This window comes from Eleginops maclovinus, chromosome 24, assembly GCF_036324505.1.
Source record: "Eleginops maclovinus isolate JMC-PN-2008 ecotype Puerto Natales chromosome 24, JC_Emac_rtc_rv5, whole genome shotgun sequence".
NCBI lineage: Eukaryota > Metazoa > Chordata > Actinopteri > Perciformes > Eleginopidae > Eleginops > Eleginops maclovinus.
Window position 1 is genome coordinate 3,372,335 of NC_086372.1, and position 27,476 is coordinate 3,399,810.

General features: G+C 46.5%; 1 protein-coding gene across 5 annotated transcripts; it reads left to right on the forward strand.

Moving 5' to 3' along the window:
• Positions 1-750: 750 nt before the first annotated feature.
• Positions 751-26,993, forward strand: LOC134860791 (mitogen-activated protein kinase kinase kinase kinase 4-like). 5 transcript variants are annotated; one of them, XM_063877603.1, is made up of 32 exons: positions 751-1,004; positions 1,346-1,411; positions 9,565-9,621; positions 12,689-12,814; positions 12,955-13,065; positions 13,153-13,243; positions 13,328-13,458; positions 13,588-13,642; positions 13,740-13,818; positions 14,504-14,679; positions 14,762-14,834; positions 14,924-15,134; positions 15,226-15,387; positions 15,651-15,737; positions 16,133-16,546; positions 17,541-17,693; positions 18,075-18,359; positions 18,777-18,877; positions 18,961-19,100; positions 19,308-19,402; positions 20,501-20,679; positions 20,867-20,975; positions 21,238-21,534; positions 22,552-22,669; positions 22,889-23,056; positions 23,157-23,300; positions 23,389-23,523; positions 23,628-23,728; positions 23,808-23,957; positions 24,030-24,189; positions 24,270-24,409; positions 24,485-26,993. In XM_063877603.1, exons 1-32 carry the CDS (start codon positions 948-950, stop codon positions 24,566-24,568), a joined length of 4,455 nt encoding a protein of 1,484 aa, XP_063733673.1. In that variant the 5' UTR covers positions 751-947; the 3' UTR covers positions 24,569-26,993. The 5 variants fall into 5 exon arrangements, with proteins under 5 accessions (XP_063733673.1, XP_063733669.1, XP_063733670.1 ...); XM_063877599.1 differs by lacking the exon at positions 16,133-16,546 and having other exon boundaries at positions 20,846-20,975; XM_063877600.1 differs by lacking the exon at positions 16,133-16,546.
• The last annotated feature ends 483 nt before the right edge of the window (positions 26,994-27,476 follow it).

Consider the following 27,476-nt stretch of genomic DNA (forward strand, 5'->3'; position numbering starts at 1 on the left):
ACATGCCCTGCAGCTATTATCAGTTGGTTCTATACTAACATGCAGGTTTAAACGAAGTAGGATGAATGTTTGAGGATATATCTCGGTATCCATGCTTTAATATATTGAGGCCCAGCCCCTTTCTTTCTGTGTGGAGCCGACCGGCTTCCTGTGCTTGTGCGGTTCTCCATCACAGATGCGTCAAGTCACACAGAAGCAGGCGCAGTAAAAGCGGAAATGAGTCGACTTTGCTTTCAAAATAAAATATATGGAGAAGAAAAAGTTGACATGGAAGCAATCAAAAAAAAAATGCTGTAAAACCAAACTTGGTATATGTTAAACATAATATAAATGATGTTTACTAATGCATCATTACCTGTTATCCAATCACACAAAGTACATAGTTATTGTTATTACTGTGTTTGGATCATGTTGGCACATGGCTTGTACTGCTAACAGATAGATTTTACATTGGTTTTTATGAGTGGTATTAAAAAATCCAACCTTAATCAAGTTAACAGTCTATGTAATTATTTCCTTGGACACCTAAAATAGTGCAATAAATATGTAAACCTTTATATTTGTAGTAGAGTATTTTGCAACCATTTTTACGATCTGGTTGAATACAAGTAGGTATTAATACACATGAATGTAAAGGCAATCCTGTGTATTTCAGTGTCTTGAATCAAAACACCAGTGAGGCTTTTACTTTGAAACCCCGAGCGGAAGTGTGTGTTTTCAGCCTAGCTTGTCTCCAGTGCTCCGGCAGGGAGAGAGCGCACAGGGAGCCGCTGCTGCCACCTCAACATGGAGTAGCGAGACCCCAGCTTTTACTGCTAAAGAGCGGATCCCACAGAGAGGAATACAGCACGGCTTCTGTTTGATACATCCTGCAGAAGTCCCCGCAAATGATACAGCGGCCATTATTTCTTTTAAACGCACAGGGAAGCTCGGCTTTTATTTGAAAGATGGCGAACGACTCTCCGGCTAAAAGTCTAGTAGACATAGACTTGGCTTCATTGCGGGTGAGTGCTGCAAAACCGAGCCTATGTTTTTTTGGTTGTTTTGCTGCCTTTTATTTCACTGTGCTCGATAAAACACACCTCCCAAAGTATGCCAAATATTACCAAGTGTTAACATGTGCTTAAATGTGGGTTGTGTTGGAGCTGGAGCATTAAAAATGACCGCTGAGCCAAAGCGAGGTGTTGCCAGTGTCTGGTTTTCCTTTGTTCGAGATGCATTTGGCATGTAGGGGAGACCAGGGCGCAACAGCTGGCTCACACTGGACCATGTTGTGCATACATGACATCAACATCAACATTGCTATTTATTTACATTGATCATCTTTGTGTCTTTTTCTTTTCAGGATCCAGCTGGGATATTTGAATTGGTGGAGGTGGTTGGAAATGGCACCTATGGACAAGTATACAAGGTTGGTTGAAGGCGCAGTGCATGGCCTGTCCTGTTTTCACTGTGAATGCTCAGAATATATGTTTTTTATTTTGCTTATCAAGCCTGGGCGAAAACATCGTTTTAAAAATGCACATTATTCAGATGTTGCTATCAGGCCACATCCTGGATGAACTAGCTGAGAGAAACTGGAATAGGCTGGTAGATTTCCTAGTTATGATTGTGTGTGTTGTTATCAGTCTGATCGTAGGTCATTGTTCAGCAGGGAGGTGTGTGTAAAGAGTGAATCAGACAGTCTGATGCATCACACATCTTACATCACCTGCCTTACTGAAAACTAGGAGGAGGCAAGGATGGAGAAACAGTATCTGTCATAACACTAATCCCGCTGGCCTCTCATCTCTGCCTGCAGCCCTTTTTAATTGGTTATCTTTTTCACACAAAACCAAATTTCATATCCTATTTAAATCAGGACTTTTCCACTTCACTGGATGGGAATCCCACTCTCGGGGCCATCTGCTCTTGGTGTCACATTTCTCTGTTGGAAATTAACATTGCGGCTGTTGAAAGACATTGCCAAGGAGGGAGAGAAAGACAGCTCGTGTAGAAGTGAAGGATGTGGTGTTTGATGGAGGGATGGCCCTGGATTGGAGATGCATCCGTCCTGGTGTTGCATTGGGCCTCCTTGTGTTGTTGTTGCTGCAGCTAGCAAGCCAGGAGGCTCCATTTTGTTCCCCACTGTTGGATGACATTTAACCACATGCAAACATGCAAAGCAGACTTGTAGTTAGCTAAGCACAGCCTGGTCTGTTAATAGGCTAGCCCCCCAAAAAAACATCAATTTGCTTGTGCACTAAGCAGCAAGCTTAGCTGAGTATTTCATTCTGACAGCCCTCAGTGCTCCAGTGACCTGCATTCAATCCCTTAGTGAACTTCCGGTCACCCCCCCCCCAATGCTTTAACTCACACATCTTTACTCATATGATCGCCACACCTGAAATCAGGGCCTCATGCTTGTCAGGAGGAAGTGTGATGCTCGCAGGCTATCTCGCCACCAGATGTCTTTTAAAGCGGGGCGTATGGGACAGAGAATTACTGCTTCTGCCTCTTTTTGTCCCCTTTAATCTCTCGCTCCATTCACTGTCCACTGCTAATTCTATTTGCGAGTTCTGCTGTGTGGGAATGGATTCTGTGCGAGAGGGGGCTGTCGGATTAGCCTGCAGTTAACACAAAGACACGGTCCTAGCAGCCTGCATGGGAAACTGTCTCTAGCACAGTCATAGCTTACTGTAGCCTCATGCAGCGGTAGCCTCCTTTTCGATCAGCTGTCGGTCACTGCATTGACTGTCACGTTAACCAGTTGAATGAGCATGTGGTGGTGGAGGGGGGTGAGAGGGGGGGCTGCAACTGGTAGAAGAGCAGCTGTCCAGATCCAGACAGAAGCTGCCCAACGCCCTCACAAAGCTGAGTTTGTGTCCCGGCTCTCTGGGTCTCTCTGGCCGTCCGTTAAAATCCACAGAAAGGAGGAGTTTGTCCGCAGGGTTTCAAACGCCAACCGACTGAATAATCACAACAGCCCCCCAACTGAAAACGGGGTGGAGTTTCTTCTCCCTCTGAGGCCTTTTCTGCTTTGTCAAGCACTTGGTCACAGATTGCAAGGCCCTTTTAGATCGCACAATGTGACCAAGCTTCTTGATTTGTGGTGACTTCTGATTCCTTTCAGACGTCTTTCCTTTGGCTCCTTTTGTTTTTTGAGGCAGGCAATGGGGAGAGAAATGTCTGATCTTGATTGGATGTTGCATTTGAAGTTGGATTGTCAAGTGTAACTGTGAATGTATTCCATGCTATGAGAATGCGGGGAATATTTGTTCCTGCAAGCTTTTTGCTGACTTGTGCTCGGAGTAGCTTTTGGTGCACTGCTGTCTATTTAAAAGATAAAAACAGCACTCAGAGGTAGAGTAAGGAAACAGTTCCCTGCCTCTTGAACCTCGAAAAGGTCAGATTTGTAGGCTTGTCCACTTATTACTTGATCATGAATCAGAAAAAGTTGTTTTAAAGAAAGACATGGATTTATCTATGATGCACTATAGACCTGATTAATAGGCCTTGGATCCTAAACCACCAAAGTCCCTCTCTATCCCTGCTGTGTTGCATTACTTTACCCAGAAAAATAAAGAACCAAGCCCTTCTGTAAGACCCGAAATGCCATGTCGAGCTTTTTGCGGCCATGCTGTGCTGCCGGCTCTGGAGCTGCTCTCTCTGCCAAGAGGGCAGCCGTTGCCTGTGGAGAGGAGCCAGATCACAGTCAACCTCTGCAAACACAGCACTGCAGAATCTGAGTGACGGCCATGATGAGAATTACGTTATGGCTAAAAATCCCTTTTCCAAATCACTCATCTGTTTATCGGAAAGCAGACCCAGATCTATACAGAGATTCATGTGCAGTATTATGAGCGTGCATCAATTGAAGAAAGTAGTGTACTTCTCCAAATTGTAGGCTTTTCTTTGGTGTTGTCACTAAAACTGCGAGTCGATGCCTCCATGTTTTTGCAAATGACTGCAGCATTATCACGTCATATACACTACATTAGCCACACATGCTTGGTATTTAAAGTAATGCATATATCTCCATACTCTTTAAAAGCTCTTGCACAAGAGATCCTCTCCCTCCTCCACTCTTTATCAGTTGGCTCTGAACCAGCTGCCTCAGCAGATAATCTCAGGTGCCCCCACTCTGCGGGATATAGGAATAAAAAAAGAGAGTAAAGATAACATAGAAAAGACGTAATTCCTCTAATTGAGCGTGGCATGCAGGGAAGACTCCCCCTGCTCTGCGGAACGGCCATATATAGCCAGGCCTGAGGCTTTACAGAGCCTCCCTGCTGACCTGCCCCCCCCCCCCCCCCCGTGCATCCATGGGACATGCCAAGGCTGTGCCAATACTATTTCCATAGCATACAGACACGTGCACGCGTGTGTGTGGCTGAAATCTATGGTGAATGGACTTTTTGGTTCAGTCATTATCACGTGGCTGCACCATCGCACCAAATGAAAGATGGTTTAATTATTCATGTGCACGTTTACAACACATAAAGGCCTTCTGAAGCAGGCGTTCTTCACACCCAGTGGTGTCATTTGCTAACTTTCCTACAGCGCGCTCATTCAGAAGCAGCTTATGCCTTATTCTCTGCAGGTCCTCCTCTCCCGGCTCTGTCTCCCCTTTGTTTTCTCCCCCCACCTCGCCAGCCTCGCCCCTTGCCCCTCATTACGGGTACAAGGGGTGGGATCTAAACCTCTCATACAATCTGTCAAACACCTTGGGAGGGGAGAGTGGGGGAAATGTCTCAAGCCTCAGTCATGTAACAGAGCAGGGCTATTGTCTGAGACTGGATCATTGAGACGTCAGGGTTTATTATCCATTATTGGGAAATCACTACCAATATTTGAAGAAGGCAAATAACAAACATCGCTGGAAAGGATCCCTCAAATGTGGTTTTTATTTGGCAAATGTTTTACCCTTGAACAATACACTTGATTATCAAAGTTGACAGTAAATTGTGTAACTGCAAACCAAATCATGTGATTGTTATTACTTCATATTTGGGAATGTTTAGCTGTTTGGCAGATTCAATAATGACTTGCTGGTTGCAGAGTCCCCCAAAAGATGTGTCTTGTATTAAGATCGTTGGTATATCTCTGGGATCAGATTGGCTGTGCAGCTTTTTGGTCACATTCAGGGGGAGAGAACCACCCACCCCGGCCCCTGTCACAGAGAGGGGGACACTTTTTCCATTATCCACACACTACATTAGCACACATGCTAACAGAAACTTTAGCTTGTGCTCTTTTCTAAACAGCTGAAAAGCCTCGTTGAAGTTGAAGCAGACAGAATCCTCTCTAACTGACACAGTATGCATCTCTTTTGTCCCCATCTCCCCCACACTGACCCTCTCCCTAATGGGTGTCACAAGACCCACACCGTCCCCTGACTGGCCACGCCGCCTGAACAAAACTCCCAGTGTCTGTCTGTCCGTGTGTGTGTGTCAGTGTGAAGCTCATTGAGAAACCTCATTACCGAGTGGTGTTGAGATGAGACACAAAGGCGCTGGCGGAGCAGACAGACTCCTGCCTGTCTTTCTTCAGCGCTTTCACTCGACAGCAACACAGTCTTCTCGTTTTAATTCGCCCGGACAAATATATCTTCACACTCCAGATCGTTTTGTTTTTTTGTATTCAAGAGTAAATTCCTCTTCTCTTTAAGACCCACTCAACTTTCTCCCATTCCTACCACATGCAGCTCAAAACAATCTCCCAAACAACAGCTTCTCTTCCTCCAGTTTTTATGTTAATTTAATGACCACATACCAGGGCCTGGGATGTGTTCTCACAGTTGGAATCCTGTTTGGATTTTCCCCCTGCTTTAAAAACCTCTTAGTGAAGTAGACATACCCATCAATTACGGATATCATTTCTGCATGTCGTTGCCACGCTTCAGGTGCAATATTAAAATTCCTGTTTAGACCTGATGAAAGCCTCCTGCATGCATCTTTGATCCCTTACTACAGCCGGGCACTGCACTGGGATCAATACAGTCCCATCAGCTGGCCTCCTGTTTGAGACTCAGCCTCTCCCCCCAGCCTCTCCCCTCCCTGCTCACTTCCTCCTTTATTCTCTGTCCGGTCTCATTTCTGTCTTTCTATGCCACTTCTTCCATCCTTGCTTCTCTAAGGAGCGCTGGATTTGAGACTGTGTGTGTGTGAGTGTGTGTTTGAGAGAGTGTGAGTGAGAGAGAATTGGGTCAGTGTGCTGGTATGCAGTATGAAGTTAAAGAGCCCAGAGAGGCAGGGGCAAGGCACAGTCCTGGATGTCATGTGCCTACAGCTGATGGATCCTTTCTTTCCCCAGCAAAGTTCACAGATTCAAAAGCTTTACAGTGAAATAAAACACAGCTTATTGTCATTAGCATGCATGTGATGCGTGTTGCGGCAGGAGTGTGTAAAACTCTAGAGTGTGTGATGGTGACCTGCCTGGGTATCACCTTCTGTCCACCCTCTCCACCAGTTCAAATGTCACCTTAGATCTTCACATGGGTGAGCGGGTCATCCATCCCTCATTACTGCAGCTTTACCAACACACACACACACACACACACACACACACACATACACACACACACACACACACACACACTTTCACTAGTGACCTTTTAACTACCAAACCATGGCACCCAGTGGTTATCCCCCCCCCCTCTCTGTGTGAACTCATAACATGAAACCCAGTTTGTTTTGCACCTACACGGCTAGTAAAAAGGCATGTCGCTCAATTTCACCTCGGGGTTGTGCAATGGCAACGTGAGCCAAGTGTTGTCGGGCAGAACAGAAGTAGGTAGACCTGGTTGGGAAGCCAGCGAGCATTTTGAAGTGTGATTGATCGTATATTAATGTACACAATGTAAGGAGAGGTTCTTGGTGTTCTGGTGCGCACGGATGCAGAGGATACGAGGGGAAACAGAACTCTGTGCTCACTTCTGTTACGTGGAAATCACCCCACATACAATAACAACAGGGATATTGCACTGCTCTTGATTCAGGAAGACATCATGAAAACACCTGGTGTGTATTTTCTTCACAGTGGACAAAATGTGTTGTAAATACATGGGGGGGGGAAAGCTCATTAAACGCTAAAGTTCAAATCCTAGAGCAGCCTCAATTATCGAGTTTCCGGAGATTTCTCGTGTGTTTTGTTTAAGTGATGATTTGAACCTCCTGGCTCTCAGGGCAGGCAGTAAGTCAGTCGGAGGTTTAGTGCCGAGCTGGACAGAGGCCAGCAGCACATCTGGCCGTGGTTAAGAGGAGCAGCGATGGAGGCCAGGGAGCGCTGAGTGATAGCTCGGTGCCTCAGATAACCTCCACAGCCACGCCATGCTGGCTGCTTCAGGGGCCGAACACAGGGGCCAAACACCGGACTAGAGCTGGAAGCATTGTCAATTAGGCAACAGGTTTATAACTGATGATGGTAGCAGAAAATGCCTGCTTTTTTCTGACATTCTATAGAACAAATGATTAATCTCTTAATTGAAGAAAGTGAAAGAGATCTATTGAGCAGATTTAGCCGCATTATTTTTAAAATACAACTTTCTTACCTGTTTTCTCCGATGAGTCACATGGTTTGTTATTACTCGTGCAGCTCAGGACAATGCATGGATGAAATGAGGGGATTAATGTGTGAAGAAACTCCTGTGAAATCCGGCCATCCATCTCATTACTCATATGCTATTGTTGGGGTGTGGCCTAGATAACCCTACCTCCACCCGCAAGATGAGGGAGGAATCACCTGCTGGTATCTCTTCCAAACCACATACCTTTAAATCATCAATAAACCGCCGTTAACAGCTAGTTTTCTTAGGTTTATATACATTTAACTAGGCACTATCAAGCTCTAAAGGGTAACAATAATCAGTGGTGGTTTAATAACAGCACTGGGAGGGTTGGTTGAGTGCGTTGACACAATTGGCTTTTTCAAATGTGTTATTCTATATTTGAGGCAGAGAACGGGAAAGCAGTCGTCTGGTGTCTCCTGTGCAGGTGCAATGTTTACATCTGGTGTTGGGTTGGGGCTGGAGGGCATTTACCGGCAGCGAGTGAGTCAGTTTTGTAGTTCCAAACAAAATGTTATTCATGCAGTGACATCATGCTTCAAAGGTGCTGTCATTTTTCAAAATAACCACTCCTTCTGACATATCGTACGGTAAGTGTTTAGAAACTAGCAAAGGAGAGTTCTATTGCACGGGAAATCTTATTTAAGGTGATATTGCTCCAGTTAAAAGATATATATTGTCTCGATTTAAACACGACCATCAAAACGTTTCGCCTAATGAAACATAAATTCCCTAATTGTTTCCGTGCATATTCAATGCGTACTGTAGAATAATGGCATTGCATTTTCACAATAGCATTTTGTCTCTTAAGATTAGGGGCATGTTAACAAGGAATTGCACATAAAAATCAACAGTTTTAAGCTCCAGACTTCTTGAGAGATCTATTAATGGTGGAGAAACGTGTTCTTTATTAATCGGTTCATTAATAAATACTATTACTACCGTTTGACGTCTTTACTGCCAAGTGCCCTTAAATCACAGCGATGCGTTCGGGTTCCTCCCGGTCACACCTGTGTCCAGTGAACCCAGCACAGCAGGAGCACCAGCAGCTCAGAAGGCCATCGTGTCGGCTTCACTGTTGTTTTTTTTAGTGGCGACCCCTGGGATCAAAGTGGAGAGGATTAAAGGCATTGTAAAGTGTCCCTCTCATCCGCCCAGTGGAAGAGCGGGCCCCTAAGCCTGCGTGGCTTTTATTGTCATAATCCATACAGTTTCAATTGACTGTGGAATGCACTGGCTAAGATGATGAGGATGGTGGAGGGGAGGGCGGGGTGTCCATATGTGTGTTTAAATGTCCACTTCCTGCAGTGTGTGTGTGTGTGTGTGTGTGTGTGCTGCAGAGACACAGCAGCACTATCACTGCAGTGTCCTTAAGAGTCAGAAAGGGGAATACCCAAACCCAATTGGGAGAGCTCCCAAAAATGTCCCATGCTTTATCTCCTGTCGGTGCAGGAGGGAGGGGTCGAGGAGAGGCCTCTATTTCTGTCCTTTGTTTATGTAAGGAGTGGCAGTATGGTGTTAGGAGAGCAGAGGAGTCTGGGAATGTTAGGGATATATAGCTTGGGAATAATATTCTCATCTGTGGTATGCACTGTAAATATATAGAGCGTGGGACCAGAGATTGTAATCTTTAATGGGAACTACATTTCAATTGATTGATAGCAGGCGCAAACACAATGATATTTAATAAACAATGACATGAGACAGAGCACACTTGAGAACCACTGGAGGGGTGAGGGGTTATGTAAGGTTGAAACAATCATACTGATACCATACATTTAATGCTGGGTACAAAAGCATAGGAATTTGATATGCTTCGGACTACAGACATGTGGTTGATGTGTGTCTTAAAGGTTTTGAGCACCAAAACCTGTCCTTATTGTGTGAATTTGTAATGTATTTTACATTCTGTCCACCACACGTGTCCACACACAGTCTTTGCTCATTGTTATTGGACTACATAGGAATAAGCTTGCCGGGTGTAGTGCTGATGTTCACCTCGTTTCATCTCTTCACAGGGACGACACGTCAAGACTGGACAGCTGGCTGCCATCAAAGTCATGGACGTCACAGAGGTAACGACACATTGCTCCGATTTGAACATAACCATGTGCAGGAGTAGTGCTGATAGAAGCTGAGCTCAAAACAGGGTTCTTGTGCATACTATAGTCTGGTTATTATTTAAATCAGGAGACATACCAATGGATCTGACGTCCACATGTTTTGGAGCTTACAGAGGAGAAATGCCATGCTCTGTAATGAGTCTTCCCCCCCCATAATAAACAGCAGGGGAGGGGTGAGGGCAACAGGATGCTTATTGAGGGGAGTACGTCATTTTGCTGGCCTCAGCTGTGGGAGGTCTGCAGATGAGAGGACGAGAGGCAGAAACACAAAGCAGGAGGTTTCAGAGTGGCAGCGAAGGCCAAGAACCCACCCTCCCACACACACACACACACACGCGCACACACACACGTACACACATGGACATAGTAATGATGTGTAATCATGCCGTACACACACATGCACCAATAACAAGCTTTACTGGTGAATGAGTGGTTCATCATCCTCCCTGGGGGGCAAAGTCTTAAGCCATCAGCGTAATCTCCCTGATGCATCACTGCTCTTATACAGACACACTTTTAGTTGTTTTACACATTGTATGTTCAGTTGTCCAAATCAAACACTCATATCTTGCATGCTAATTGACCAAGTCACTTCTATTTCCTAAATATAAACACATGATATTCAGAGCCACATATACGTACACCGTGTGCCCCGACTCGCCTTCTGCCACTCCCCACCCGAGTAGACGTCACGCTGAGTCATGACTGACACCCACCTGATCTGTTATCATGTGTTCCCGGCATATTGCCCAACTGTGTGACAGGACACTGCCAAGGTGTGCCTTCTAGACATGTAGTAACTTATTGGTCATTTCTATTGCATTGGAATGTTTTCCCGTAAAGCCCACTGAGGCGTTCACTATATATGTCTTGGAACGCTGCACTTATCGGGGGTGTGCCTTTAACACTTGCTTGTGACGTACAGTTTCTAGACGGTATTTGATTACCTGCACATTGAGTGATTCATGTGTGTTAACGGCATCATTAACCTGATAAAGCAGACTTACAGGTAGACCTCCCTCTGTTATTTTTAGTGAAAGCATGACGTCACCTCACACTGATAGTGGTTTTGTTCTCCCATAATGCATTGCAATAAACGAAAATGTCATTTTAGCCACTAATACGTTGCATGTGTTCAATGAAAATGTAACTCTACATTCATGGTTACTAATGAAAAGGAAGAACCTGGATAGAATATACTAGAATTTATCAAAACTACACAAGGTTTTGTACTTATCTTCATCTTATCACTCAAGACACATCTTCTAACCATTACCTGATGTGCGCAGTGTGTTTTCAGTGCGTACATGCTGGCCTTTATCTTCTTTCCTAGCTGTAGAGCTCATCCTGAGTCACTCTGACCCACATAATCAAATCCCAAACACTCCTCCACTCCACTCCTGGGCTGCCAAATAACCTCAAAGCTCAAAATGAATGTCTTTCTCCTTTAGATTTATCTAATTTCATACTGAGAAAATGTCAAATCCTCTGGTAGAAAGTTGACTGGACAGATAGTAGCTTTCTTGAAAATCCTTATATAACCCCGGTTTGATTTTCAGGCATATAGTAATGATATGATGTGTGACCTAGTACCACAGATTGATAATCCACATACAGATATAGTTTCCTGTCATGTCCTCCCCTCCTCTACCTGCCTCACATCCCATATGATTCGAGTCAGTCTTTGCCTCCCCGTGTGACTTGTGGCAGCGAAGCTTTCACAGTCGGCAGTGTGATAATCCAACAGCTGCACGGCAGAGAGGGGGTGGATGGGAGAGGAGGGAGGGAGTGTTGGAGGGAGGGAGGGGGGGGTGCGCACAACAGAAAGGCTTACGTCAACTCAAACGAGTCATGCAGCAGCAGCATGGCCGCCTGCACAGACAGCCAACTGCCATTTTGCTATAGGTGATGCACAGCTCGGAGATATGCACTCTGAGCATCACCGTCCTTTCTATTAAATAAAACCACTGCTAACATAAAGAGGCACACACCTCGTCTGCAGTGATCATACCCCCTCCCCACGTTTGGTTTCCATCCCCCCTCCGCCCACTGTACTCTCTATAGGCGATGTACCCATGAAGCAGAGCACCGGCGGGCTGACCCCTGCATGTGTTCAATTAGTGCGTCACTGTTAATCATTGTCACGTTGCTATTGGGTGCAAGCAGAAGAGCTAGCACTGCAGCTAGCTCTGAGCTTTTAGTCAAGATGTGATGCCAAGCAGGAGAGCTAACATTATCAAAATCACTCTACCACTGAATTAAAGGGTTTGAATTAGCTCTTATTAAATGTATAGATGTCCCTACATGTCCTGGGTCTGCAGGGCCTTTCTGTTTTTAACATATTTTGCTGATTAATAATTGTTTATTCAGTGATCCTAAACCCACTATTTAAATTTCTATATGTGCTTTATCAATATTATATACATTATTTTATTTTGTAATTTAATTAATTAATTTCAATATTTGCTTTACGAATATTAAAGTTATTATACTTTTATTTAGTATTTATTTAGTAATTAAATTACTGCTTTATGATTTTATGATTATGTTTTGTACAGACAAATAGCAGGAGGCAGGATTCCTAGCTTTCCTCCCATCTATAAGCAACTGCCTGATGCTAATGGATCTGTCGGGGCTCTGCCAATCGATCAGTTGTATATTCAGTAGCTCTCTTGACAAGGGATTACTGATAATGGCTACTGTACACATCAACTCACACTGAGACTCACTCATGCATCATTAATCCCTAAACAAAGGAATCATTTGCCAGTAGACGGACGATTCCTTGCTGCATTGTTATAAAGCAGTCCCAGATATGAGACGCACGAGGTCCGGCTGAAATGAAACCACACCGGGGCGTTGTCGCATATCTTGACACTGCGCTACGACCCTGTGGATTTGGAAATGAAATGAAATGTCACTAAAGGCCCACACAGTCATTGCTTCAAAATAAAGTGGAAGGACAAACACCCTCTTGTCTGTTTCCCCCCCCCTCTGTAACTTGTCTTTGTGTCTCTAGGATGAAGAGGAGGAAATTAAACTGGAGATCAATATGCTGAAGAAGTATTCCCACCACCGAAACATAGCCACCTACTACGGGGCTTTCATTAAGAAGAGCCCCCCGGGACACGATGACCAGCTCTGGGTAAGTCCTCAAATCCATCCCAGATATTAAGGCTCAGTACAAAGTATGGGAAATATGTATAATCATTTCCTCTACAAACATAGTTACCTGATCTCCATGATCCATAACTTCTGATGATTCATGCTGTTTTTATTATCTAGTTGGTGATGGAGTTCTGTGGAGCTGGTTCCATCACAGACCTGGTGAAGAACACGAAGGGGAACCAGCTGAAGGAGGACTGGATCGCCTACATCTCCAGAGAGATCCTCAGGGTGAGTCCATCCTCCTCTCTAGTCCTCTTTCCTCTCCTCTCTCCTCTCTCCTCTTCCTCACTTTTATCCGTCCCTCTCTATCCTCAGGGTCTGGCCCACCTTCACGCCCACCACGTCATCCATCGTGACATCAAGGGTCAAAACGTCCTGCTGACGGAGAATGCTGAAGTGAAACTGGGTACGTTTTCCCTCGCTGTGCTTCCTTACCTTTTCCTCTCACACCTGTGGACGACACCTGGTTGACTGTCACTTCTCTCTGTAGTTGACTTTGGTGTGAGTGCTCAGCTGGATCGGACAGTGGGGAGGAGGAACACCTTCATCGGGACGCCTTACTGGATGGCCCCAGAGGTCATCGCCTGTGACGAGAACCCAGACGCTACGTACGATTACAGGGTAAGAGCCGCAAGCACCCAGAACTTCACATTATAGAGTCAATTATCATGCAAACATGCTGTTTCCAGCCTCCCAAAACTGGACTTTTCCTGCTTTTCTGACTATTAATATGCACCTTCTTGTCTGCAGAGTGATCTGTGGTCTACTGGTATCACAGCTATTGAAATGGCTGAAGGAGCGCCACGTGAGTAGCTGTTATTCCCTAATATCAGTTTATTTTTGTGTCCGTTCAGTCACATGAATATTTTATGGATGTTCTGTATGTGTGCCTCTCCTTCCAGCACTTTGTGACATGCACCCAATGCGTGCACTCTTCCTCATTCCAAGAAACCCTCCTCCCAGGCTCAAGTCTAAAAAATGGTAAGGTTGAACCCAGAAAGATGTGCTTTTTAATGCCTTTCCAATCCTCATTACACCCTTAAAATCCTCACACAAAGGTTTTTAATCAGATCTTATGTGGCCTCTCCACTTGTACTCTTGTGCATTTAGATGTTATCTCAGCTACAGAGGCTTGAGTCCAGAGCTTGTGCTCTGCTGCGGAGTTGAACATCTGTGGTACACCTGCTCTGGCAGGCTCAGCCTCTCCTGGCATGCACTGTAGCGCTGCTCTGGACGCACTGCAGAAAAAAGGTTTCCTTAGCCAGCACTAGATCTAAGATGAACTATGTAGCCTGGCTTGGTTTCTACATGAATATGGATCCTGTCCTGAATTACAAGTATATTATTTAGCTTTAAGATCGTTTGATTTCTTAAAATGTTTCATTCAAAGTGAATCAAACCCTCACTTTTATGGCAGCAGGTGCAATTCAATGCTGCCTGTCCACATGTATAAACCTCAATGTTTCAGAGACATGGAGGGAGTGTTGCTAGGGCTGATGGGTAATTTGTAATCTCAAGCTTGTTTGCAGGAGTGTCCGTTTTACTTTGGATGCGCTCCATGCTTTCATGTCTGAAGCATCTGCCTGGCACCCGCTGTCTCCTTTTATCTGTCACCCTCTCGGTCATGCATCGCTCCTCTCCGCTGACTCTCCTGCGCTCCCTACAGGTCCAAAAAGTTCATCAGTTTCATCGAGGGCTCTCTGGTGAAGAACTACACGCAGCGGCCCCCCACCGAGCAGCTGCTGAAGCACCCCTTCATTCGAGACCAGCCCAACGAGAGGCAAGTCCGCATCCAGCTCAAAGACCACATCGACCGTACCAAGAAGAAGAGGGGGGAGAAAGGTGCGTCTGGCTCTGACCCGGCTGCTCTATTCTTTAGTTTATCTCTCAAGTTTCTGTTTCTAACGCATTGTTTCCTTTACAGATGAGACAGAGTATGAGTACAGTGGCAGTGAGGAGGAGGAAGAGGATCCCCCAGAGCAGGAGGGAGAGCCCAGGTAAACAAACATGTTTACTTACTTATTAGAAGCATTACAATCTAAACCCAGAGTCTCTAATCCATGTCCCGCCTCCTTCCATCGTCCAGCTCCATTGTCAATGTGCCGGGTGAGTCCACGCTGCGCCGCGACTTCATCCGCCTGCAGCAGGAGAACAAGGAGCGTTCAGAGGCGCTCCGCCGCCAGCAGCTCCTGCAGGAGCAGCAGCTTCGGGAGCAGGAGGAGTACAAGCGCCAACTACTGGCCGAGAGGCAGAAACGAATTGAGCAGCAGAAGGAGCAGAGGAGGCGGCTGGAGGAGGTAAGATGATTTGATGACTCAAAGATAAGAGACTGATCTGGTTGCCAAATATCCGTTGTTCTTTACATGTGATTGTCTTGTGCCTCCACAGCAACAGCGCCGTGAGCGTGAGATGAGGAGGCAACAGGAGCGCGAGCAGCGTCGCCGCGAGCAAGAGGACAAGAGGCGTGTCGAGGAGATGGATCGTAGACGTAAGGAAGAGGAGGAACGCCGGCGGGCTGACGACGAGAAGAGGAGGAATGATCGTGAACAGGTCAGTCTTTAAATATATTTGTCTTTAAGGTATTAAATAAGGTGACGCTGTGGGCTGTCACTCAAGAAGGTAGAATTCTGTGGTCCTGGTGAAAGAGGATGCATTCAGGGAGCTGATTGAGAGGATGTCCTCTTGTACGCTTTGCAGTCAGAATAACCCAGATTTAGATCCCGACTGCTGGCTTTAAACGCTACTGTGAGATTTCTGAATGGGAAAGGCCGATAGGACGTTAAGCTGGAAACTATTTCCACTGTGATTGGCAGGAGTACATCAGGCGTCAGCTGGAGGAGGAGCAGAGACACCTGGAGATGCTGCAGGAGCAGCTGCTGCGTGAACAGGCCATGCTGCTGGTCAGTCACCAACACACACACACACACACACACCACATGCTGCCTTTATACTTATGTTAATCTTTGACCTTGTTGAAATTTGTTTGGAGTCATCTTGCGATTATGGAATTGGTAAATCATTACACAAATACAAAATCTTGAACTCCTCCTCCTCTCTATTTGATATATTTTGTTAGATTTCTTCGGTTACAGTCTACAGATAAAAGGGAAGCTCCTGGTGTGTAAAACAGACAACTGCAGTAAAAACTTCTGCCAAGCCTTACTGTATAAGTGTGTTTTAAGGAAAGCAAGTTTTACAAGTTGGCACAGGTTTTGAGTCGCTCTGTCAGGCCTACAGCAGCTGCCAGCTCTGCGCTCCTCTCACCACCTTGAATCAACCCCACGCTCTGCAACAGGAGTTCAAGTGGCGGGAGCTGGAGGAGCAGCGCAAGGCCGAGCGTCTCCACAAGCGCCTGCAGCAGGAGCAGGCCTACCTGCTGTCGCTGCAGCACGAACCCAAACCCAGCGACAAGACCAAACTTCCACAGACCTCCACCCTGCCCCCTGACAGAGCCCTCCCCTCCACCCCTCAAGCTCAGGTCCTCGACGGTGCTGCTTCTGTAGCAAAAGGCTCCAATGAGTCGTCCAGAGAACTTGAAAAATTCCCCTCAGACAAACCCCAGAACTGCGACTCGGATGAGACTTGTCCAAACCAGCTCTCAAACTCCCCCACCCCCTATCAGACTGAACTCCCTGACTCTGAACTTCCCCAGGCAGAAAGTCTGGAGCCCGATAGGCCGGTCAGTCCTCCTCCTCAGCCAATCAGAGAGGTGAACCTCCTCCTCGGCTCTGCCTGCTCTTTCCAGCTTCTTCTTGCTTGTCTTCACACTGACCATGATACCAGCAGCAGTGAACACTGGTTCCTGCGTTTGAATGTCTGATTTGGATGCTGTGGCGATATTCCAGAGCAATTTGTTACAACATGGGTCCTCTCAGCCAGGCCCTTTGAATGAAACAAGCAGGGGGGGTGGTACAGTGGAGAATAGAAAACCCAGAGCAACCAGGCTTTTTGTGTCCTGAATAAAACAGAGCTGTTATCCTCCACCCTCTCTTGGCACTGTTGCTCGTCTCCTTGACTACTAAAACCGCCGGGACGTCTGAATTTTATACGTCTTCATTTTCTCTTGACTCTCGTGGAGCGGGCCGTTGCATGATGGTGGCTGAGGCCCAGACTAACATGCAGGACTCCCGTCACCACAGCTGTTCTGTGTCTTTAACAACGATCTTTCCCCTCCCTTTTATCCAGCACAAGGATGTATCTGTTTGAAAGAGTCCTGTCTGTCCACCTCTACCTGTGTCTGTACGGCTGCCTTGACTGGGCTTCAAGCATGTGTAATGTAATCTTCACAATAATGTTGTCTGAAATGTGAAGTTTTAGAGTGACAAGAGACTCTCCAGGGACAGTAATGTTAGAAAAAACAAGAAGAGGGGAACCGTTGTTAACCAGAAGAGAAAACGATGTCTTGATGTGCTGCTGAACAGTAAATGTCAGTCAATAAATCAATCAAAGTTTATTTATTCAGCCCAATATCCCCACCCTCTGTCCTTACACCCTCAGGGGAGGATCCCTCTCCCAGGACGGACAGACGTGCTATAGATGTGTAAATTAAACAGATGAAACAGATAAAGATGGGTGCACTATTTATTTTTGCTTCTGTCTAAAATATAAATGGTTCCCCTCTGATTGTTTTTATAATTATTTGAATGATATATTTCCCCGGATCCTCACCTCCATCTCTCTCCTGTTCGCTTCCCTCACCCCAGGCGGACGAGCGGTACCGTAAGAACATTCAGGGCTCCCCTCAGGTCGTCCCCCCTCCAAAGCAGCCCCCTCTGCCTCCCCGCTCCTCTGAACCTTTCTCCAATGGCGGCTCCTCCTCCGAGGCCGTCGCCATGCACCGACCCATGGAACCTCAGGTAACTCCTCCTCCCCCTTTTGCCTTCTCCTCTTCCTCCCCTCACCCTCAGGTTTTTGGGTTATTCAGCCTAAGTGCTCCCATTTTTCTTGCCTCCTCCTGTTACAGTCTTGAAGCTGAAATTCGAAAACAAAGAGGAATATTCTCTATCTAAATATTCATATTTCCCAGAACTATTCCTCACACATTTGCATCAAACTCTGCCTCCCCTCATCGTGTCGTGCTGTATGCATGTGTGTATTTGCACATACGCATGTTTGTGAAAATCCACACATCTTCCCTCATGTCTCACTGTGTTGTCTGCTTGTTCCACCTCCCCTTCCTCCTCTCCTCCTCCTCCTCCCTCCCTTCCTTCCTTCCTTCCTTCCTCCCTCCCTCAAAGGTCCAGTGGTCCCACCTGGCTGCGTTAAAAAGCAGCAACAGCGCTGCCCCCTCTCCTCCTCTTCCTCCTCCTCCTCCGCCCATGGTCTCTCGCTCGCAGTCCTTCAGCGAGCCTGCCGGCGTCACCTCTAGCTTTGCACAAGTCCACCTGCGCTCCCAGGACCCCCACCACCAACACCACCCATCGCCCGCACGCACTGACCCCCAGCCCCAACCTCCCCTCCACCACCCCCAGGGTCTTAGTAGGGCCGAACCCCAGGTCGGCGGAGAGGAAGTTCCTCCCAAGGTAAGGAGCCGATCAGGGACCCCTTACCTCCCCCCGTCCCTTTCCTGCCTCTCACTTCCTCCGCCATCATTCACCTCCTCTCATGATGTGTGTGTGTGTGTGTGTGTGTGTGTGTGTGTGTGTGTGTGTGTGTGTGTGTTCTGCCTCATACCAGAACTAGAAAACCTTGCATTTTTAGGCGTAAAATCCATATTAAAAACTCTGTTTTAATTTAACTTTGTTAAAAATCATATTCCTCCAACCTGTATCTGTTCTCTAGAGGATCAGGTTTCTCTAAATGCTCACTGGTTTTGTTCAGTATACCCGTTGAAGTGGACACTTTTTCTCCCTGGATTTTCAATAAAACTATTCTCCTCTATAGCTAAAAAATAATAAAGGACCCTTGTGTTTGTTTGCCACCTTATCTGTTTCCTCCAGGTACCAGTAAGGACAACCTCCAGGTCTCCGGTCCTGTCTCGCCGAGAGTCCCCTCTGCCCCAGCAGCCTGGCAACCAGGGCGCACAGAGGAGCGCCGGCGGGTAAGCTGAGAGACCTCTGGGTTTGATAGGTTGTGTTATGTTGTTGTGTGTTTTTGTTAACGCTGGGTCGTTCTGTTTGGCAGTAATGTGGAGCAGCGGCCGCTGTGGGACCGAGTGGAGAAGCTGCAGCCGAGGCCCGGCAGCGGCAGCTCGTCCGGCTCCTCCAACTCCAGCTCGCAGGCCAGTCCTGGGGACCGCTTCAGGCCACGCTGTGAGTCCCCTGGTACTGTACTCCGATATATTTCACTCCCTCTACTAACTGCCTATTAGCACATTATCATTATCACTGTAATAACACCATTACCATTCCGTGCTCGCCGCTCCAGTCCTGCTGTTTTTATTCAGCCGATTAAAGATGGCTTCAGAGCCAGCGTTCCCTGCCAAACTCTGTTTCCCCTCACTAACTCGACCTCCTTTTGTTCCCTCAAAGCTTCCTCCAAATCTGAAGGATCGCCTCTCCAGCGGCCTGAAAATGTTCCCAAAAAACAAGATGAAAAGAACCTGGCCAGGCCGACCCGACCAGCTGTAAGTGCTGTTGCTGAAGTGCCGGTTAAACTTGTTTGATGCTGAATCGGTGAAAACGGTTTTGTGTTTTTCTCTCATTTTCCACCACTCTAATTATTCAACCACCTGATGAATCCACGGGTTGTTGGGGAACCTCTTAGGGTGATGCGGTAAGCCAGTTAAATGAGATTACATAACCACACCTTTGCTATGCTTGCACCATTGCCCCTGTCATTGAAAACAGGCTGTGATAAAGGAGCCTTTTGTGAGGATGAGTGGTTCCTGTCTTCCCTGCCTGTGATGTCATTGCCTCCTGCTGGCGTCTTTCCTCTTGCCTTGCACAGTTCCTTATCACTTTATTGCTTGTCCACACACGGCAGTTAAAGGGTTAACCCTCTGCCGCAGCTTCCTGATTTGAATGCGGCCACATTTGAATGCAAACACACTCCTCCTGTTCCCCTTGCTCCTGGCAGAGCTGCTCCAAATCTCACCTGGCCTTGTTGTGCAATAAACAGTTTGCTTTGTTGAGCATGTCTGGGAAGTGTCCCTCCCTCCCTCCCTTTTCTCTCTCGTCCCTGACCTTAGAAGGATTGCATTATCAAAAAATCTGCAAGGAATAAGCAGAGGGCAACAAGACATTGACTTGAGAGGTGTAAACACTAATGTAGGAATAAGAAACAATTACGGTATGATCTGATTACATGATTTCCCAGACAACACGGCACTTAATTCTCATCTTACTGGGAGGTACAAGGTTTTCAGATTGGATTTTGACCTCTTTCATGAAACATGCTGAATCTAGGACAGGTGTTTGCTTGGAGAAAATGAACTGCTGGACAAAAATAGGTTTGCAAAAACACCTTAAACTGCAAAATATTCTTCTATACGCACCCAGAGACTTGAGGTATATTGAAGTTGAATAGAGAAGGATTATATAAGTAAGGAGGGATGACTTTAAAACATCAGATTGTCTAGAAATCAAGAGCCTAATTTGCTTACAAACGATAAGGATTGGAAGCGTTTTGATTGGTCTGCACACCAGACTTTATTCCAGACAGTCAGAGTTTCTTCTAAAGAAATACCGGCTCATTTCTAAGACTTCCTTCCTGTACCTCTCAGGATCTGACAGCTCTTGCCAAGGAGCTTCGTGCAGTGGACGACGTGAGGCCTCCCCACAAGGTCACCGACTACTCCTCCTCCAGCGAGGACTCGGGCACCACCGACGAGGAAGACGATGAGGAGGTGGACCAGGAGGCGGGAGAGGAGTCCACCTCAGGAGCAGAGGACTCCAGGGCTGGGTAGGTGCAGCTGTGTTTGTGTGTCTGCTGCCTTCATCTGTCATTGATTTCATGTTACAACAATGAGATATTTCAGATCACATTAAAGATATTGCATAGTCAGAACCGTCAGTGTTGCATGGCTTTTCTGCATGGCTTTTAACGCTGGTCTGGTCACGGACGTCAGATTTTCCCATGGCTTCCGCAGGAGGATGAGTAACGGCGAGACGGAGTCGGCCAAGACGATGCTGGTGGAGGACTCGGAGAACGAGAAAGGCATGATGTCCTCCAAGGACGGCACGCTGGTCATCAGACAGGTGAGAGGAGGAGAAGATGGATGACAGAAATGTTCCTTTTTCTTTGTCCATTGTCGGTCTCGCTCATTCTCCACCATCTCTTCTGTGTTCCTTTAAATAACCCTCTGTGTTTTTATTCATTACACTTTGAGAGATGGGTATTCTGATACCTTGATTTAGATTATATTGTAGGTGACATGCACAGCTGAGATGTATATATTGACAGGAATTAGCATCTCCACCTGCTTGCTCGAGCCCAAAGTGTGCCTGTTCTTGCTTCCAGAGCACCGCAGACATTAAGCGGTTGGTCAATCTCTCCTCCTCCTCCTCTTCCTCACCCTCGGCTGGCCCTGGTCACGTCCACGGCCAGCCCCAGACCCCCGGCCTCGCAGAGAAAAACGGCTTTGCCGGCCGCATACACCACCTACCAGACCTTATCCAGCAGAGCCATCACTCCCCTTCCTCCACCACAACCATCCCTTCCTCCCCCTCCTCCTCTTCCTCCTTCCCCTCATCATCTAGCTATGCCAGTCCTGCCATGTCCCCACAGACCCCCCTGGACAAGCTCACTGCCATAGAGGTATGTCGCCCACACATCAGTGGAGCAAACAGCCGGGGAGTGGAGGGTGGTGGTGCAGGCTTTGATATTTTGAGCAGGATGGGGTCATATTGACATGTTTTTACCTCAAACACCTCAGAGCCTGTACACACCTGCCCTCCAGTCCTGGGTTGTTGTTGGGAGCCTCTATGCCTCCCTTAGCTCCCCCCCTCCCTCCTGTGTCCTTCGCTCTGGCTCTAATCTGCCCCCTTCTGGCTTGGCTGCATCCTTCTTCCATCCTGCATCTCACTGCACTGCTCTGCTAACACTGGCGCCTCCTGGTGGTGGAGCACGGTTACAACACCTGACTGGAGCTGTGGACTAACCGTACATTAACCATTTTCCTAGCTCTGTTGGGTGATGGCATGCCTGGTGTGATGGTAGTGGTGAGATGGGGCTTTATATTTGATTTGAACAAACGGCAAGCACACGTGACCTACTTTACCTACGCTTAATTTTAGATTAGCGCCTCTTCTGTGGTGTGACAGCGACACGCTCTCTGGTGGTGGATTAACGACTCCTCTGTGCTTCATTAGGAGCAGCTCTCTCCTCTAACACTTCACAGCAGCCAGGATCATTTTCTCATTTCCTTCATGACACGTTTCTTCTTGTCGCACATGTTGTTTTTTCCCCTCTCTGACATTTCTGTCCTCACAAATAACATAACTGCACGTCATCTTTTTCACTTGATTGGTTGTTAACTTTAATTGCAGTCAAAGCTTTGTATTCCCAGTTGTTTGTGTCATAAAATGTAGTCTGATTGAGCACAGTTAGGCAGTTTTACGAGCCCCCAGAGGTGGAACTGTAACTCATGTGTGTTACACTGAAAGGGCTCTTGCTATTGTAGTTCAATTTAATGTAGTGTAATTTTTCCATCAAATGCCTGATCTCTCTCCAGCTGTTTCCTGCCTGTTAGTAAATTACTGTAATGATTAAATCCAGTACATAACCTGCCGTTCCTTTCTATGCATTTTCTAACTGTCCACAAATCTCTCTCAGTCCCAGTCAGAAAGCAACTCCATGTCCAAACACAAGTCTTCCTCTTCCTTCACTCCGTTCATCGACCCTCGTCTTCTCCAGATCTCTCCATCCAGCGGCAGCTCCCTCAACAACATGGGTACGACAACAATAAACCATGAGTGTGTTTCCCTCGGGGAGTAATATTTTTCCCACTGCTGACAACGAAAGTGTCTCGAAACCAAATACTGTAACGACTTCAAAATTAGCTTAATAAACTGAAGAGACGAGCCTTGTGTTCAAACGACACACCAGGTTGTTCATCAATATTTTAATGCACAATGGCATCCAGCCTGACCTCTATGTGCCCCCTCCCCAGCATTTGGGCCTGATGGACGCCTCGCAGACCCGCTGAAGTCCGACCCGTCTCGTAAAGGCTCGGTGGTCAACGTCAACCCGGTCAACACACGCCCTCCCAGCGACACCCCGGAGATCCGCAAGTACAAGAAGAGGTTCAACTCTGAGATCCTGTGTGCCGCGCTCTGGGGTGAGTGTGTGAGCAGTGTGTGAGCATGAATACAACCACTGACACCTCCGTAGAGCAGCTTCATTGTCTGATTATGGGGTTTTTTATTCCGTTTGTCCAGGAGTGAACCTGCTGGTGGGAACAGAGAGTGGTCTGATGCTGCTGGACCGAAGCGGACAGGGGAAGGTCTACCCTCTGATCAACAGGCGGCGCATCCAGCAGATGGACGTCCTGGAGGGACTCAATGTCCTGGTCACTATATCAGGTACAGTGCTTGTGCCTACTGAACACAAACCTGTCTTTCTTTCCTACATTGCAGTGGAAACAATATATTTCTTCTCCATCTCCTGCAGGTAAAAAGAACAAGCTGAGAGTGTACTACCTGTCGTGGCTGAGGAACAAGATTTTGCACAACGACCCCGAGGTGGAGAAGAAGCAGGGCTGGGTTAATGTGGGCGACCTGGAGGGCTGCGTCCACTACAAAGTCGGTAAGTCCTTCCTGAACCTCAACAGCAAAAGAGGGTAGAGTTGAACAGGATTTCCAAATAAACCCGATGCTTTCACTCACAAATGACTCCCTTTTTGTTTGCAGTGAAGTATGAGAGGATTAAGTTCTTGGTGCTGGCTTTGAAGAACGCTGTGGAGGTGTACGCCTGGGCGCCCAAACCCTACCACAAGTTCATGGCGTTTAAGGTTAGCGTGTTCATTCTGCAGGTATGATGCAGCCAAAGAAACATGCAAGTTGACTCACTTTATTTTCTTCGTGGTTTAGTCTTTCGGTGATCTGGTGCACAAGCCTCTGCTGGTGGACCTGACTGTGGAGGAAGGTCAGAGGTTAAAGGTCATCTACGGCTCCTGTTCAGGCTTCCATGCTGTGGATGTGGACTCTGGTGCCGTCTACGACATCTACCTGCCCACACATGTAAGCAGTCTGACCCTAGCATGTTTTTAACCGCTCTTGACACGCCTAACTCTTCCTCCTTTCCCCCTCCAGATCCAGACCAGCATTCAGTGCCATGCCATCATCATCCTGCCCAACACCGACGGCATCGAGCTGCTGGTGTGTTACGAGGACGAGGGCGTCTACGTCAACACCTACGGGCGCATCACCAAGGACGTGGTGCTGCAGTGGGGAGAAATGCCAACTTCAGTGGGTAAGTGGGGCGACAAAAACCTAACCTGGAAATGTGAGGTTTGTTTTTTTTACAAATGAATCCCTTCTGTTCTCTCACAGCCTACATTAGGTCAAACCAGATCATGGGCTGGGGTGAGAAGGCCATAGAGATCCGCTCAGTGGAGACGGGTCACCTGGACGGCGTCTTCATGCACAAGAGAGCTCAGAGACTCAAGTTCCTGTGTGAGAGGAATGACAAGGTGAGGACACAGCTACCCCACCCTTACTCCCCACTTTCTCTAAACTATCCTAACACAGCTTCTCTTTCGTCCCAGGTCTTCTTTGCCTCTGTGCGCACTGGAGGGGCCAGCCAGGTGTATTTCATGACGCTGGGTCGCTCCTCCCTCATGAGCTGGTAGTCGATATTTCCAGCAGGACGACGACAGCTAGGCAGTGACAAACAGATGACGATTGTGACCATGACCGACGACGAAGAAGAAGAAGAGAACCGCCTCGAGCGTCTCGACGGAGGGAACTGCTTCCTCTCGCTTGCTCGGGCAAACAAACCAACGGATTGGACTGTAATCATGACAAGAAGCTAGGGACGGGTGTGTGTGTTTTGAGGGCGTTTTCTGTTCGTTTAACTATATTACACATACAGAAACCCCCACGAGCCACCAGGTTATCCTCACCCTCCCTTTGAGCCGATCCCCCTCCTCCTCCTCGTCCCCTGCAGGGCGTGGGATCTTTTGCCTGTTGATGGTAAATCTTTATGTGTCATAGTAAAACTTTGCATCGTGTACGTGTGTGTGAATGGAGGAAACACTGAGCATGTGAATGACTGGAGGGACGATGAGCGCGGCCGTTACTGTATCGAAGATTCTTTATGCGCCGTTAGTAGCTGTGTTTAGTCCGGGTCCTGTTCAGGTGAAACTACTCCCACCACCACGGTAGATTTCCACGTCAAGCATGTCATTTCACACTACTTCACAGCCACATTCATAACGCTTGACCTGTAAATCTGCCTCTGTATCTTCACTTTTTTTGCCTTCTCTTCCTTAAAGTGAAGATTTTTTTAAGGGACCTTCTTGATATATCCATTAAATACAGGGTACTGGATATCAGCGTGTACATACTAACTGCATCCACCTTGTAGTCTTCAGGCTCTCCCAGGTTTTACAGACACTATCTCGACTTTTACCACATTGCCTCAGTAGGTTATGTCGGACAGAACAACAGAAGTAGCCCGGTTTATGACAGCATGTGGCTTTGGTGTTAAATTAGCTCCAGTTTTTCATACACTGTATATTTTGTATGTGGCTCGCTGCACATAAAGCGTGAGAATGCAGGACACACCCATAGAGGAGACTTAAAGGAGAAATCCACCCTGTTCATCAGCTCAACCGGAAGAAAACACAACCAAAAAAAACCACCAACGGACCCAGAAATATGAGATGCATTACCAAAAGCTGTTGGGTGGATTTTCCCTTTGACATCAGTCATAAGTAGGGCTAGGATAAACTGTGAATTAGACATGCACATTTAGCAAGTGGCCATTAAGGTAGCATGGAGGCCAGTGTCCAGAAGTGACGCTAAGGGAATGAAGGCATTAAATCTCGAGGGCTGAGAAGAAGATTTTGAATATCACACTACAAAAAAAGGGGGAGGAAATCAGGATCCGCTGATTGTCCTCCATCTGCACGACGTTTGAATTTCACAAATCTGTATTTTAAAGGAGGCTTAGTGTTCGGGATCTCCAGCTGATTTAAACTGCTTGAAAAACGCTCCGCAGGTTTTGACAAGTTAAATAAAGACGTTTGGATTTTATGTACTGTAGAAAACACTTTCATGTGATTAAATATTGGACCTCTTTTAGCCATTTTAGGCTTCAGACAGGAGAGTCCAACACTTTAACTGGATCATTACTCTTTCCAAGAATTGAATAACCTTCATTTTACCTTCTCATCCTCTAAAACCAAGGAAAGACGTGCGTGTCACTTCCTGTTAGACAGTCTCATTCCACTGTTAAGATGTAGAATCCATCCTGCAAGCTGTGTGTATGTATGAATGAGAAAACTATATAACGAGACTCATGGACACCCCCCCCCCCCCCCTTCTTCACCCACTTTTTGACCCTGCTCTCAGTAAAGGTGGTGCCTTCACTGTCCAAGGTGGGACGTGGTGAGAGCTGCAGAAAAATGAGATGCTTTCACTGTCCCGATCCTCTGTGAAAAAGCAAAAGAAAGTCACGTTCTAAAAGCAGTGTTACAAAACCACTTCAGACGGCGTGAACTAAGCGGCATATTTTTAACTCTGACTTAGTTTTTAGTCTTGTTTCTGCAATTTTTATTATGTAACCCTTCAGATAAGTATGCGACTGCAGTGGTTTTTAAATTGTAATGCACACCTTATGTTGAAAATGTTTACAGAAGCAATTGTTTTGTTAAACCAATGTGCATCGATATGAATATTTATGGTTTATTTTGAGGGCAGTTTCTCCCTGTTTTGTATTTTGTATTATTCCCTTTTTGTACTATCATTTAGACGTTTGTGTACAGGAAGGATCAACTCCGCTCACATCCTGGATTACACAAATCTGAAGTGGGATTTCACTGATTATTTTACATCCTGCACAGTGGGCCCCTGGCTGTGTGGCAGCGTGGATCAAATGTTTTCTACCACCCAGGTGCCAGGTGACATGTCCGCCCCCTCTCCCCCCCCCCCCCCTCAAACGTCTCTCTGCCATGCCTCTCTAATTTATGTCCTCTCTGTGTGTACTATGGGAATTACTGTATTTTCCTGAAGGTCTTTTTTTCCATTGAATAAAATCAGAAGTAATTTACAGTGTGGTGTCTTTCTGTTTTTTAAATACACATACATTTATATTTCTGTGCTAAAATAAAAAAATGATACTCCCTTTTCTCTATTCTTTTGGACTCGATGTAAATATTTAAGCCACGTGTTTTGCATGTTAAATCATAATTTTTTTCAAACCATTTAATTATAACCTCTATATATCTGGAGTAAAAATATTTCATTCTTTTTAGTGGAGTGTAAAGTGGTGTGAAATTGAATTAACCATGTTAATTAACCTCTTTCATAGCCTGGCAATTAAAAATGTAAAAAAATACTTAAGTTAAAAAAGAAGAGCTCCTATTAATACTGCATTATCAAAATTGGTAGTGAAAAGATGAATAACTAAATATATAAAAACTTCAAGGAAAAACTGTCCTCTATTTAAGTGTAGGTTGTGTGATTAACCAGGAGAGGGCGCCATTGTGCAGCTACCGGCCCATCCCACTTAGTAAAGTTAGCTTTCATACTCCA

Coding starts and splice junctions, on each gene's coding strand:
- LOC134860791 (XM_063877603.1), top strand. CDS start 948: ATGGCGAACGACTCTCCGGCTAAAAGTCTAGTAGACATAGACTTGGCT. Junction 23,729..23,807: donor ACAAGTTCATGGCGTTTAAG/GTTAGCGTGTTC, acceptor TTCGTGGTTTAG/TCTTTCGGTGATCTGGTGCA. Junction 24,190..24,269: donor AGAAATGCCAACTTCAGTGG/GTAAGTGGGGCG, acceptor GTTCTCTCACAG/CCTACATTAGGTCAAACCAG.